The sequence below is a fragment of the Artemia franciscana genome, chromosome 4 (assembly GCF_032884065.1).
Source record: "Artemia franciscana chromosome 4, ASM3288406v1, whole genome shotgun sequence".
In the NCBI taxonomy this organism is placed as follows: domain Eukaryota; kingdom Metazoa; phylum Arthropoda; class Branchiopoda; order Anostraca; family Artemiidae; genus Artemia; species Artemia franciscana.
This window is the reverse complement of record NC_088866.1, coordinates 22417666-22431186: the sequence shown is the minus strand read 5'-3', so window position 1 is coordinate 22431186 and position 13521 is coordinate 22417666. Positions and strand designations below refer to the sequence as shown.

Genomic DNA, 13521 nt, shown 5'->3' with positions numbered 1-13521 from the left:
TATTATGAGATTGGTTATTACTATTGATGAGTTGATGAGAGATTGGTTGCTTCTTTTTTCTTTTTTTTTCTTTTTTTTGTAGTGAATTGTTGCTTAAAAAATTAGTTTTATGTAGCCACCCAGTCGCAAGTGTTTTTTTTTATCTTTCTTGGGGTGGATAATTGCATATTAGTTAAATTTATCGGATTTATAAATAAAGTGAACTGAACAGAACTGTTTGACGTATTTTTTCTTTTTTAAATGGCTATCTCAAAATTTGCATCGGATGGGTTTAGGGGAAAAGGGAGTGGTAGGTGGACTAGTTACCCTCTGGTCTCTTTTGACTCCTAAAGATTGAACTAAAACTTTCAGTTTCCAATCAAATGAACCCTCTTTGAAGTTTATACGGGGCATCCTTTCCACAAGAACCATATATGCCCCCAGGGCATGACTTACAACGCATGCCCTCAGGTCCTAGGGGGTTGCGTCGACACCAGAGTTTTGTTTTATGACCTATGAATTATTTGTAAAAAATTCCCATCTCAAAATTTGTATCGGATGGGTTAGGGGAAAAAGAGCATTGGGGGGGGGGGGGGGGCTAGTTACCCTCCGTTCTCTTTGGACTTTAAGATGTTAGCTACAACTTTCAATTTCCAATCGAATGAACCATCTTTGGTTTACCAGCACCCGTTCCTTAAGAACCATATATGCCCGTAGGGGATAACTTACAATGCCTGCCCCCGGGCTTTGGGTGTTGTATTGAAACCGGAATTTTCGTGTCTGATTTTTGAATTATTTTTAACAAAATGGCTATCTCAAAGTTTTAATGGGATGTATTTAGGAGGAAGGGCGGGGGAGGGGGGCTTTTTGCCCTCTGATCTTTTTTTGCTCTTAAAAAGTGAACTAGAACTTTTAATTTTCAATCAGTTTTCGTTATATGATCTTTGAACTATTTTAAAAACAAGGCTATCTCTAAGCTAATCGGATAGGTTTGGGGAAAAAGAGACACGTGTGTGTAGGGGGGGGGGGGAGCTAGTTGCCCTCTAATCTCTTTCGACTCTTAAAAAGGGAACTAGAACTTTCAGTTTCCAATCAAATGACTTACCCCCCCCCCCCCCCGTGCTCTAAAAAACTGTCGGGAATCAAACAGTTTGTGGTAGCGAACTGTAGTAAGGAGCGACCCGGCTCGATAGTAACCAAAACTCTAAAAACGGAGTTTCGATACCAATAGTTACATCGAAAGAATCGCATTTTAATGCTGATTTTCAATATATAAGTTTCATGAAGTTTAGTACTCATCAAAAGTTACGAGCCTGAGAAATTTTTTATTTTAAAAAATAGGGGGAAACACACACTAAAAGTCATAGAATATTAACGAAAATCACACCATCAGATTCAGCGTATCAGAGAACCCTACTGCAGAAGTTTCAAGCTTCTATCAACAAAAACGCGGAATTTTGTATTTTTTGCCAGAAGACAGATTTTTTTTTTTCAGGGTTGATCGTATCGACCCAGTTATCCTAGAATGTCGCGAGAGGGCTCATTCTGACGGAAATTGAAACTTCTAGTGTCCTTTTTAAGTGATCGAAAATATTGGAAGGCACCTAGGCCCCCTCCAACGCACATTTCCCCCCAAAGTCACCGGATCAAAATTTTTAGATAGCCATATTGTTCAGCTTAGTCGAAAACCTAATAACTATGTCTTTGGGCATGACTTAATCCCCCCAGTCCCCGGGGGAGGGGCTGCAAGTTACAAACTTTGACCGTTGTTTACACATAGTAATTGTTAATTATGAAGTGTACGGACGTTTTGAGGGGGACTTTTTCGCGTTGGGATGTGGGGGTGGGTTGCGGGGAGAAGGTTACGTAGGAGGATTTTTCCATGGAGGAATGTTCATGAGGGAAGAGAATTTCCATGAAGGGGGCGCAGGATTTTCTAGAATTATTTTTTTTTAAATGAGAAAATAAGTCAATTTTTTTTTAACTGCAAGTATGGAGCAGCATTAAAACTTAAGACGAACATAAAATATTACGTATATAAGGGGGTTCGTCTCCTCCACAATACCTTGCTCTTTACGCTAAAGTATTTTTAATAATTTCAACTATTTATTCTAAGGCCTTTGTGTTTCAGGGGTCATTCTTAAAGATTTGGGACAAAATTCAAGCTTTAGTGTAAAGAACGAGGTATTGACGAGGGGTAAACCCCCTCATATTCGTAATAAAAATATACAGTCATAGAAGTTCGTTACGTAAGTTAATTCGTAAGGTGCGTATGTTTATTACTAACAAAACGTTCGTAAAAAAATCAACAAATCTAGTCGCATTTTTAACAGACCAAAAATTGGAGGGCAACTAGGTCTCCTTGCCCACCCTTTTTTTTTATCTAAATCGTCCGATCAAAACTGAGAAAGCCATTTAGCCAAAAAAAATATATATATATAAATTTGTTTATATTATTCATGTGCGGTGAGCCAATATCAAAACATGCATTAATTAAAAAAAGTTCAGAAATTAAATAAAAAAAACAAGTTCTTTATAACTGCAAGTAAGGAGCGACATTAAAACTTAAAACGAACAGAAATTATTCCGTATATAAAAGGGGTTTTACTCCTCCTCAACGCCTTGCTCTTTGCGCTAAAGTTTTTAATTGTTTTAAAAAAGTAGAGTTGTGAGAAAGAGTCAAACTTCAGCGTAAAGAGCGAGCCGTTGAGGAGGGGCCAACCCCTTTTATATACGGAATAATTTCTGTTCGTTTTAAATTTTAATGTCGCTCCTTACTTGCAGTTAAAAAAACTTTTTTTTTATTTATTTATTTGAAAAAAAGACCATATAGATCTTAGATGGAACTTCAAAGCTTGTCAAGATGTTCTTTGAATCTTGCAAAATCATTCTTATTGCTGATGTCTGAAACTCATAGTTTTGAATTGACAAATAATACTTTTCCAGTAATAAGATTATTTTAAAAGTTTTTTTTTGGAAACATGCACGAGGTAGTTTGGTTTTTAGTTATACATTTAATTGATAGAGTTTGACAGAAGATTCTTAGCCAAGACACGCAAAAGACGTTTTTGCTAGTTTAAAAAAGCCCCTCTCGTGAACCAAGTGGTAAGTTCGTCTGAAAAGTTGAAAATATATCTAAAACCACATTTGAGAACCTCGTGGTCAGGATGTATGGTGTAGGCGTGGAGTTTGTCCCCTCCCCCTGATATGTAAATTATTGTTGGATTTATAAGTACTTCTTATCCAAATTATCCAATAAAAATAACCTTTTTCTATTATTGGACCCAATCGAAGTTTTGTTTGTTTTTTGTTCCCCAAAAAGTTCCTGTTTACTTCTCTGCTTGTCGTAACCTGTTCTAGGCGTTTACCCCCCCCCCCCAGAAATCATAAGGGACTAAATATCAATTTTACATTTTTGATGCGATTTTAAGTTCTCTTTTTCGACTTCATTTTTATTTTTTTGTGGGGGGCGGCTCCCCAAAATCTTAAAATTGTGTTGAATTAATGAGTATTTCTTATTCAAATTATCATGAAACTAATCTTTTTTATTATTTGGCTCCATTGAAGTTTTCTCTATTTTTGGCGCCCCGACAAAAATTCCTGGGTACTTGCCTGCTTGTAACCATGGTTGTCTCTCTTTGGTGCGGAAACATAACTGTGAGTAAAAGCGGGTCAACAAGTTATCCCTATGCGTCAAGAACTTTTTTGTGAATTGTAGAGGAAGTTTTGTAATAGCTGCGTTTTGGGACGTAGATAAGGCGATGGGTTCCATTTTGAAGGGGCAGCGGACAGGTGCCCTCCTGTATTTGCTTTCCCCTCGAAATTTTAAAATACCTTTTTTAGGGCGCTTTCATTGAAAAATACCTTTTCTGTCATTTGCATAGAGTAATTTTTTAAAATATTACAAATTTGCCCCCCTCCCTATATTTTCGCGAATTGACGCCACTGAGAAAGGTACTTATGTTTGCTAGATGCACTCTGAATATTGACAAGATTTTGAAGTCCTTCGCTCTTTTTACGCACTCCTCTATATTTCATATACCATAAAAATGTTTAGAGAAGCTTTTTTTGTTGATAAAACAACTTTTAAAAACTTCTAAAATTTCAAATTTTCTGGCTTGTCAAATGGATTTCTCGAAGGAGAAAATTGCTGGAAGACCTCATAGACACCAGTTGCATGTAAACTAAGCCCATTCTTGTTCATTTTATCTTGTTTGACTATCCATCATTGAATATTCATTCGCATTCCCCTGGTGATTCTCCAAACAGGCGGACGTAAAACCAAACTGCTGTTCGTAAATTTCTTCTAAGAAACAATATTTCTCCAGGGAATCTTTGAGTGCTTCAAAGTGTTTCTACGAATTGTCGTGAAAATGGACAAAAACTTAAAGGCCGATTCAGTTAGGCACAACTCTCCATAGGTATGTTTTCACAGCTGAAATTGGGGGGAATGGGGATTATTCTTCAAGTTATTTGTTTTTAGAGGTGAATATCTGTATGTTTTAAATTTTTTCAGAAAAATTTCTTGTGGCAAAGCTTATCTTCTATAATGAATATACAGCTTAATTATTCAGGTAGGATAAATGGGGTATCATTTGGCATGACTCCAAGTCACAGCTCTGCACAGCTGAAATATTGAAAATGAGAATATATATATATACATATATATATATATATATATATATATATATATATATATAATATTTTATATATATATATATATATATATAAATATATATATATATATATATATATATATATATATATATATATATATATATATATATATATATATATATATATATATATATATATATATATATATATATATATATATATATATATATATATATATATATATATATATATATATATATATATATATATGCATCTATATATATATATATATATATCTATATATATATATATGTATATTATATATATATATATATATATATATATATATATATATATATATATATATATATATATATATATATATATATATATATATATATATGCAGCTAATATTGTAATGGAGGCTTCAGTTTTGCTGATGCTGAACAATGTTCTGCTGATTTTTTCCACTATTAATTTCTTTATACAACTAGTTCTTTTTTTTAAATTGACTTTAAAAAACAGTTTTTTTTCCGGGGGGAAGTTAAGAGCGAATTTGAAGCTTAAAACCATAGATTAATAATTTTAAATAAATACCAGATCTCGTATGAAACCGTTCGCTAAATCTGAGCGCGTCGGAAACAATATTTAGTGGCAAAAACAACCGGTACGTAGACCTGGTAGAGCCTGTGGTGATTAAATAAAAAAAACTAGTTTTTATGGCACTTGGTATTAACCAAGTGACATATAGCAATCGCAAATTCTGTCGGTCTGTCTGTCGGTCCCGGTTTTGCTACTTTAGGCACTTCCAGGTAAGCTAGGACGATGAAATTTGGCAGACGTATCAGGGACCGGACCAGATTAAATTAGAAATAGTCGTTTTCCCGATTTGACCATCTGGGGGGGGGGGAGTGGGGGGCTGGTTAATTTGGAAAAAATAGAAAAAATGAAGTATTTTTAACTTATGAGTGGGTGATGGGACCTTAACGAAATTTGATGTTTGGAATGATGTTGTGTCTCAGAGCTCTTGTTTTAAATCCCGACCGGATTTGATGACATTGGGGGGAGTTTGAGGGGGGGGAATCTAAAATCTTGGAAAACACTTAGAGTGGAGGGATCGGGATTTAACTTGATGGGAAAAATAAGCACAAGTCCCAGATACACGATTGACATAATCAGAACGGATCTGCTCTCTTTGTGGTAGTTGGGGGGGGGGGATAATTCTGAAAAATTAGAAAAAATGAGGTATTTTTAACTTACGAACGGGTGATCGCATCTCAATGAAATTTGATGTTTAGAAGGATATCGTGTCTTAAAGCTTTTTTTAAATCTCGACCGGATCTGGTGACATTGGGGAGAGGGAGTTGGGAGGGGGAAACCTAAAACTTGGAAAACACTTAGAGTGGAGGGATCAGGATGAAACTTGGTGGGAAAAACAATCACGAGTCCTAGACACATGATTGACATAACCGGAACGGATCCGCTCTTTTTTGGGGTAGTTGGGGGAGGGGTTAATTCTGAAAAAGTAGAAAAAATGAGGCATTTTTAACTTACGAACGGGTTATCGGATCTCGATGAAATTTGATATTTAGATAGATATCGTGTCTCAAAGCTCTTATTTTAAATCCTGACTGGATCTGGTGACGTTGGGGGAAGTTTGGGGTGGGGGACCTAAATTCATGGAAAACGCTTAGATTGGAGGGATCGGGATGAAACTTGGTGGGAAAAATAAGCAGAAGTCTTACATACGTGATCTACATAATTGGAACGGATCCACTCTATTGGGGGGGGGGGGTTAATTCTGAAAAATAAGAAAAAATGACGTATTTTTAACTTACGAAGGAGTGATCGGATCTTCATGAAACTTCATATTTAGAAGGACCTCGTAACTCAGATCTCCTATTTTAAATCTCAACCGGATCGAGCTTAATTGGGGGGGGGGGGGCAGTAGGGGGGACCGGATATCTTTGAAAATACTTAAAGCGGTGAGATCAGGATGAAACTGGATGGGAAGAATAAAGACCTGTCTAAGATACGTAACTGACATAACCGGACCGGATCTACTTTCTTTGTTGGAATTGGGGGGGGGGTAATTTTGAAAATTGAGGTATTTGTAACTTACGAAGGGTGACCAGATCTTAATGAAATTTGATATTTAGAAGGATCTTGTGCTTTAAAGTTCTAATTTTAAATTCCGACCAGATCCTATGACATTGGGGGGAGTTGGAGGGGGAAACCGGAATTCTTGGAAAACGTGAAAATTTGGGGTATTTTTATCTTACGAATAGATGATCGGATCTTAATGAAATTTTATTTTTAGAAAGAATTCATGTCTCACAGCTCTTATATCAAATCCCGACCTGATCTTTTGACATTGGGGGGGAGTTAGAGGGGGAAATCTTGGAAAAATACTTGGAGTGTAGGAATCGGGATGAAGCTTGGTGGATAGAATAAACAAATGTCCTTGATACGTGATTGACAGAATTGTACTGGATTTGCTCTCTTTGGGGGAGTTGGGGGGAGGGGTTCAGTGATTTGGCGAGTTTGGTGCTTCTGGACGTGCTAGGACCATGAACATTGGTAGGCGTGTCAGGGAGCTGCACAATTTGACTTGATAAAGTCGTTTTCCTAGATTCAACCATCTGGGGGGCTAAAGGGAGAGGAAAAATTAGAAAAAATTAGGTATTTATAACTACGAGTGGGTGATCAGATCTTAATGAATTTTGATATTTAGAAGGACATCGTGACTCAGAGCTCTTATTTTAAATTCTGACCGGCATTAAGCCTCTTATTTTCCTTTTTAAATCAATCTATTGATTCATAGAATTTTGTTAGAGCTCATACCATATGATCTCTTGGCTCTTAGCTCTTATCATCTCGTCACAAGTGCCATATGAGCTCTTAGCTCTTGTTTTAACTGAAAGTAAAGAGCAACATTAAAACTTAAAACGAACAGAAATTACTCCGTATATGAAATGGGTTGTCCTCTCCACAATCCCTTGCTCTTTACGCTAAAGTTTTTCAATGTTTTAAAAAGTGGAATTGTGGCAAAGACCCAAACTTCACCGTAAAGAGTGAGGGATTGCGGAGGGGACATTCCATTTCATATGCGAGTAATTTCTATTCGTTTTAAGTTTTAATGTCGCTCCTTACTTTCAGTTAAAAAAACTATTTTTTTTTTAATTTCTTAACGTTTTTGAATTAATGTATGTTTGATCTTGGCTCTTCGCACATAAATTATTAAAATGAAATTTGCATATTAATTCTTTTTTTGCTAAATGGCTTTCTCTTAGTTTTGATCAGACGATTTTGAGAAATAAAGGGTGGGGAAGGAGGCGTAGTTACCCTCTAATTTTTTGGTTACTTAAAGAGGCAACTAGAACTTTTAATTTTTAATGAAAGATTTTATTAGTAAAAAATATACGTAACTTAAGATTAACTTATGTAGCAAACTTTTATATTCTTATATTTTTATTATGTATATGAGGGGGTATGTCCTCTCGTTAATACCTCGCTCTTTACGCTAAATCTTAAGTTGTGTCCCAATTCTTTTAAGAATGACCCCTGAATCAGAAAGGCCGTAGAATAAATAGTTGAAATTACTAAAAAATGCTTTAGCATAATGAGCGAGGTATTTATCTCTTCCTAAATACCTCGCTCTTTATGCTAAAGTATTTTTATAATCCCTCATATGCGTAATAATCTCTGTTCGTTTTAAGTTTTAATGGTACTCCTAACTTTCAATTGAAAAAAACTTTTTCTTGTTTATTTTTTCATTGTTTTTTTTATAGTAATCATAGAAAATCTTGTGCCCTTTTCATTGAATTTCTCTTCCCTCATGACATATTCCTCCAAGGAAAGATCCTCCCACATAGTTTCCTACCCTCAACCCCACACCCCAAACCAAAATGAAAACGTCTGTACACTTCCCAATAACCATTACTGTATGTAAACATTGGCCAAAGTTTGTAACTTGCAGCCCCTTCCCCGGGTACTTTGGGGGAGTAAGTGAGCCCCAAAGACATAGTTATTATGGTTTTCGACTATGCAGAACAAAAAGCTATCTCAGAATTTTTATCCGTTGACTTTGGGACAAAATAAGCGTGGGAAAGGGCCAAGGTGCCCTTTTTCTTTGTCACGTAAAAAGTGCAGTAGAACTTTTCATTTCAGTTAGAATGAGCCCTCTTGCGACATTCTAGGACCACTTGGTCGATACGATGACCCCTGGGGAAAAGAAGAAGAAGAAAAAAACATAAACACGCACTCGTGATCTGTCTTCTGGCAAAAAATACGAAATTCCACATTTTTGTAGATAAGAGCTTGCAATTTTTGCAACAGGGTCCTCTGATACGCTGAATGCGATGGTGTGATTATATGACTTCTAGGGGGTGTTTTCCCATATTTTCCAAAATAAGGTAAATTTTCTCAGGCTAGTAACTTTTGATGACAAAGACTAAATTTGTGGTAACAGTTTGTTACCACGAACTGTTTGATAATCTTTTTTGAAAAACGCTTTGGCGACAGCAGTAGTTTTTATAGACTACAGGAAATACACAAGCTTCAACAAAAATATTTTATCTTAATGGTAAACCTTCATTCACAGAAGGGAAAGGGGTAGTCTACATTTTTTTTTTTCTTCTGATGAGTCAATTTTATATTGCTAAACATTGGCCTTATTATTATGTATCTTTGGTATATAATTAAATAAAAACAAACAAGTTTTTTCAAGTGAAAGTAAAAAGCAACATCAAAACCTAAAACTTACAGAAATTATGACTTATATGAGGGGGGTTGCTCGTGCCTCAATAACTCGATCTTTACGTTAATTTTCACTTTTTTAGAATTTTTGAAAAGGTTTATTATTCTAATTCAATAGCCCCTGTGTTTTAGGAGTAGTTTTTAAAGAATTTGGACAAAAAGTCAAACCTTAGCGTAAATGGAGAGGTATTGAGGTGGGACCACCTCCCTCATATACGTAATAATTTCTGTTTGTTTTAAGTTTTGATGTTCATCCTTACTTTTAGTTGATAAAACTTGTTTTTTTTTTGCTTAATTTCTGATCGTTATGAAATAATGGCGGAAAGTTGGGCTCCCCCTTCATGGAAAGCTTTTCCCTTGTAAAATACGCCCCCCCTCCCCGCTTGGGAAATTTCTTGCGGACAATTCTGGGTGAAATTCTTTTTCGGTTGCCAAATTTCATTTGAAAGACTTTAGTTGCTGTTTGTTTTTAAAATCATGCCGGAAACCCCCTCCTCTGTGGAAAAGTTCTCCCACAATTACCCCAATCCCTAGTATAAATTTCAAAGTTTAGTATAAATTTCACTTGTTTAATACCAAGTGCCATAAAAATTGACACGTTTACGAATTTCAAAATTAACGTGTTTACTGGAGGCAAAGAAGAAAATGCGCAAGGAACTTGCAAAATTCCATGCAGTCTGGTGTCTATTTAGTGATACGTCTGTTTTTATGCTTAAAACAAGAGGTTGTTATTAGAGGTTCTCTAAGAGGTAAATTATTACTTCTCAGCCTATCTAACTTATATCAATAAAACTAATGCAAATAAATCAGCTGGTAATATTTTCCTATGTTTGTAGGAATACAGAAAACTAATGTTTTACTCAATACACAAAAGCCAAGTATAAAAAACAAGAATATTTTTTTATGAGTCAAAAGTAAATAGCCTATAACGCTTTTCATAGTCCTGCTGGAGCTGTGATGCCAGTAACTGTCAGCATACAATTAAAAAAATTTAAAACTTAGGCATAAAAATAATAATAAAAATAAAAATAATAAGGCAAAAAATAATAATATCTTACGAATAGATGATCGGATCGTAATGAAATTTGATTTTTAGAAGGAATTCATGTCTCACAGCTCTTATTTCAAATCCCGACCAGATCTTTTGACATTATGGGGATTTGGAGGGGGAAATCTTGGAAAAACACTTGGGGTGGAGGAATCGGGATGAAGCTTGGTGGATAGAATGAACAAATGTCCTTGATACGCGATTGACAGAATCGTACTAGATTTGATCTCTTTGGGGGAGTTGGGGGGAGGGGTTCAGTGATTTGGCGAGTTCGGTGCTTCTGGGCGTGCTAGGGCGATAAAAATTGGTAGGCGTGTCAGGTAGGTGCACAATTTGACTTGATAAAGTCGTTTTCCCAGATTCGACCATCTGGGGGGCAAAAGGGAGATGAAAAATTAGAAAAAATTAGGTATTTATAACTTACAAGTGGGTGATCGGATCTGAATGAATTTTGATATTTAGAAGGATTTTGTGACTCAGAGCTCTTATTTTAAATCTTGACCGGCATGAAGCCTCTTATTTTCCTTTTAAATAGATCTATTGATTCATAGAATTTTGTTAGAGCTCATACCATATGATCTCTTGGCTCTTAGCTCTTCTCGCCTCGTCACAATTGCCATATGAGCTCTTAGCTCTTGTTTATACATCAGTTCTCTTTCTAGAATCCATGCGGCAAATAGTGTCTGCGCGGCTTCAGTTTAGCTAGTCACATTCCACTTTTTGTGTCATCTATTGAATTGAATTTCACGTTTACATGAATTTTATGGTAGATTCTGTGAGAATAGTTTCAGTCAAAATCTCTCACAATTTTTGTACTTCTTTTCCATATTTTACGTCAAATTCGCACGTTTGTCATGCAAATGAATAGGGTGAGATTTCTCACTGCAGAGGTAAGTTTGCGACAGTAGGAACTTTTATAAAACCTAACCCTGTCAAAATATAAACCTCGCCACCTAATTGCATTTGACAGAAGGATACATCAAAATAAACCCACTTACCATAGATGAAGAGGTCTGAAGAGGACTCTCTTGAGATTGAAAAATCATAGACTGGGTTATATTTAGCTAAATTCACTAAAACTATTTAAGTACATGTCTTAGTATAAGCATAGAATGGGGCTGTTCAGAAGGAAACATGTTAAGAAAACAGTTCTTGCTTCTTAATATACAAAACAATTGTAACTAACGCATTTTGACTACAGTTCCAATAAAATTTATCTCCAACCTCACTGATGTGCTAATATATAGCCGAATTATATCTTTCCCATATGTTTAAACGTATATATCATGGGAGATCTAACAAATAAGATTTAAATAAATTTTCTTAAAATCACCAAGATCATGTATTAAATGTTAAATTTATAATCTAGGTCCTCAAATGAACAGTGTAATTTCTGGAAAAAGGACAGTTACAATGGAACTACCTGAAAGGTCCTTGGTGACATAACTGTGCACAGAAAGAAAAGTAAGAAGGTCCAGAAATGTTTTGTTGGTGACTCAAGTGACGATGAGTGCAGAGTTGTCAAGTGAAAAAAGTTTTTTTTTTTTTAGCTTCTTTATATTAAAACTATTGTTCAAGTAATTTAAACGGAATATCAACCAACCTTTGAAATAAGAATAAATTTAGTAGTCAGGAGCGCCGATTCTCGAAAATACAGTGGGACAAAAAATTGCCTTCATTTTCTTTTAAAATGGCAACACAAATAAAAAATTTCTCAAAGTCAGGGGGTCAATTTTTTCAACAAAAATATAAAAAGGGTCTTTTCAGTCACCTTCCTCCTCCCGCTGATTGGCGCCTCTGATAGCAATGTATATTACAAACATCCAGATTAGAAAGAAAGGGGTGTAAATGTTTCGTAAGAAATTATTGTAAATAAACCTTGAAGTTTGTATAACCAAATCATCACATTTTCGTAGAAAAAAATTGTCAGTTCCTACTTCCATTTTCTTGTTTTGTTCTCATTTATGTTATTTCATTTTATATTTATTTATGTTCGTATTTTCGTATCTTTTTTCTAGTGCTTTTTTTCATTCTTTTTGTTTTAGAAAAATTTTCTAAAAAATTATCAGGATTTTCAATAAAAGGGTACCTATTTTTCTGCCTTGTTTTGTTTCAAAAGTATTTTGATTCATTAAAAATATGTGACTAAAAAAAATCTATTCCACAAAAGGTAATTTAGAGTTAGACATGCCATATTTGGCCACTGCCCCTACTTTGTCGACTAGTGACGTCTGTGAAATCAAGGATTTGTCTTAATTTAGCACATATATTTGTATATATATAATAGTCTTAATTTAGTTTACATTTTTGTAAAAAACATGTTTTGTTGTTAGATACTCATAACTTGTTTTTGAAAGGAACGTATTTTAAATTCTTGATTTCTGCTGAATATAGAAGACTGCAGTCAGGTATATGTAGATGAAGGGGGGGGGGGCTTGGAACGGTTTTACATCCCGAGACTTCGAGGTTTTGCACGAATTCAGCAATAATCTCTTGTATTGTTCATATGTTTTGTCGCGTGTTTTTTGCTTATTTTTAAAGTTGATCAAATTTCAAAAAATCAGTTATTCAAACTCTTTTACTCTAAGGACTGTGTTTTGATCATTTTATTGAATACTTTTACCGTTCTTTTTTAGTGTAAGATGATTGGCACATATGAGGAGGCTGCACTAAGATACATGCGGGAGGGGGGGATTATAGTCATACTCATACCATGGGAAATCCACATCATTATAATTATTCTAATATTTCCGTGTGTTCTCCTCATGCTGTACTTAATTTTCAAAGTTGAGTAAATTACAATTGCTCAAAATCTGTTTTTGCGATGAATATATTACGACCTTTAGGTTTTGACAGATTGCACATCTATTAATCAGTTGCATTTCAGAAGAGGTGGTTTTAGGAGGTAGAGGCACTTGCCCTGAGTTCACAACTGTGCAGAACTTCTAGGGGCGCAAAATTTCAAATAAATAGTTAACGGTTCTAATCATTTTTTAATATTTTAAAGTTCATTTTTTATGGCAATTGGCATTAATCAAGTGACATAGCGATCACAAATTCTGTGGGTCTGTCTGTCAGTCTGTCCCGGTTTTGATACTTTAGACATTTCCAGGTAAGCT

General features: G+C 35.0%; 1 protein-coding gene across 2 annotated transcripts in view; it reads left to right on the top strand.

The window, feature by feature from the left end:
- The window catches only part of LOC136026161 (ATP-dependent DNA helicase Q1-like), a 103896-nt gene extending 90737 nt beyond the window's left edge, over positions 1-13159 (top strand). For both annotated transcript variants that reach the window (XM_065702467.1, XM_065702466.1), the window contains exon 12: positions 11772-13159. In XM_065702467.1, the coding sequence (XP_065558539.1) occupies positions 11772-11848 (77 nt within the window). In that variant the 3' untranslated portion in view covers positions 11849-13159. The remainder of the gene's footprint in view (positions 1-11771) is intronic.
- The last annotated feature ends 362 nt before the right edge of the window (positions 13160-13521 follow it).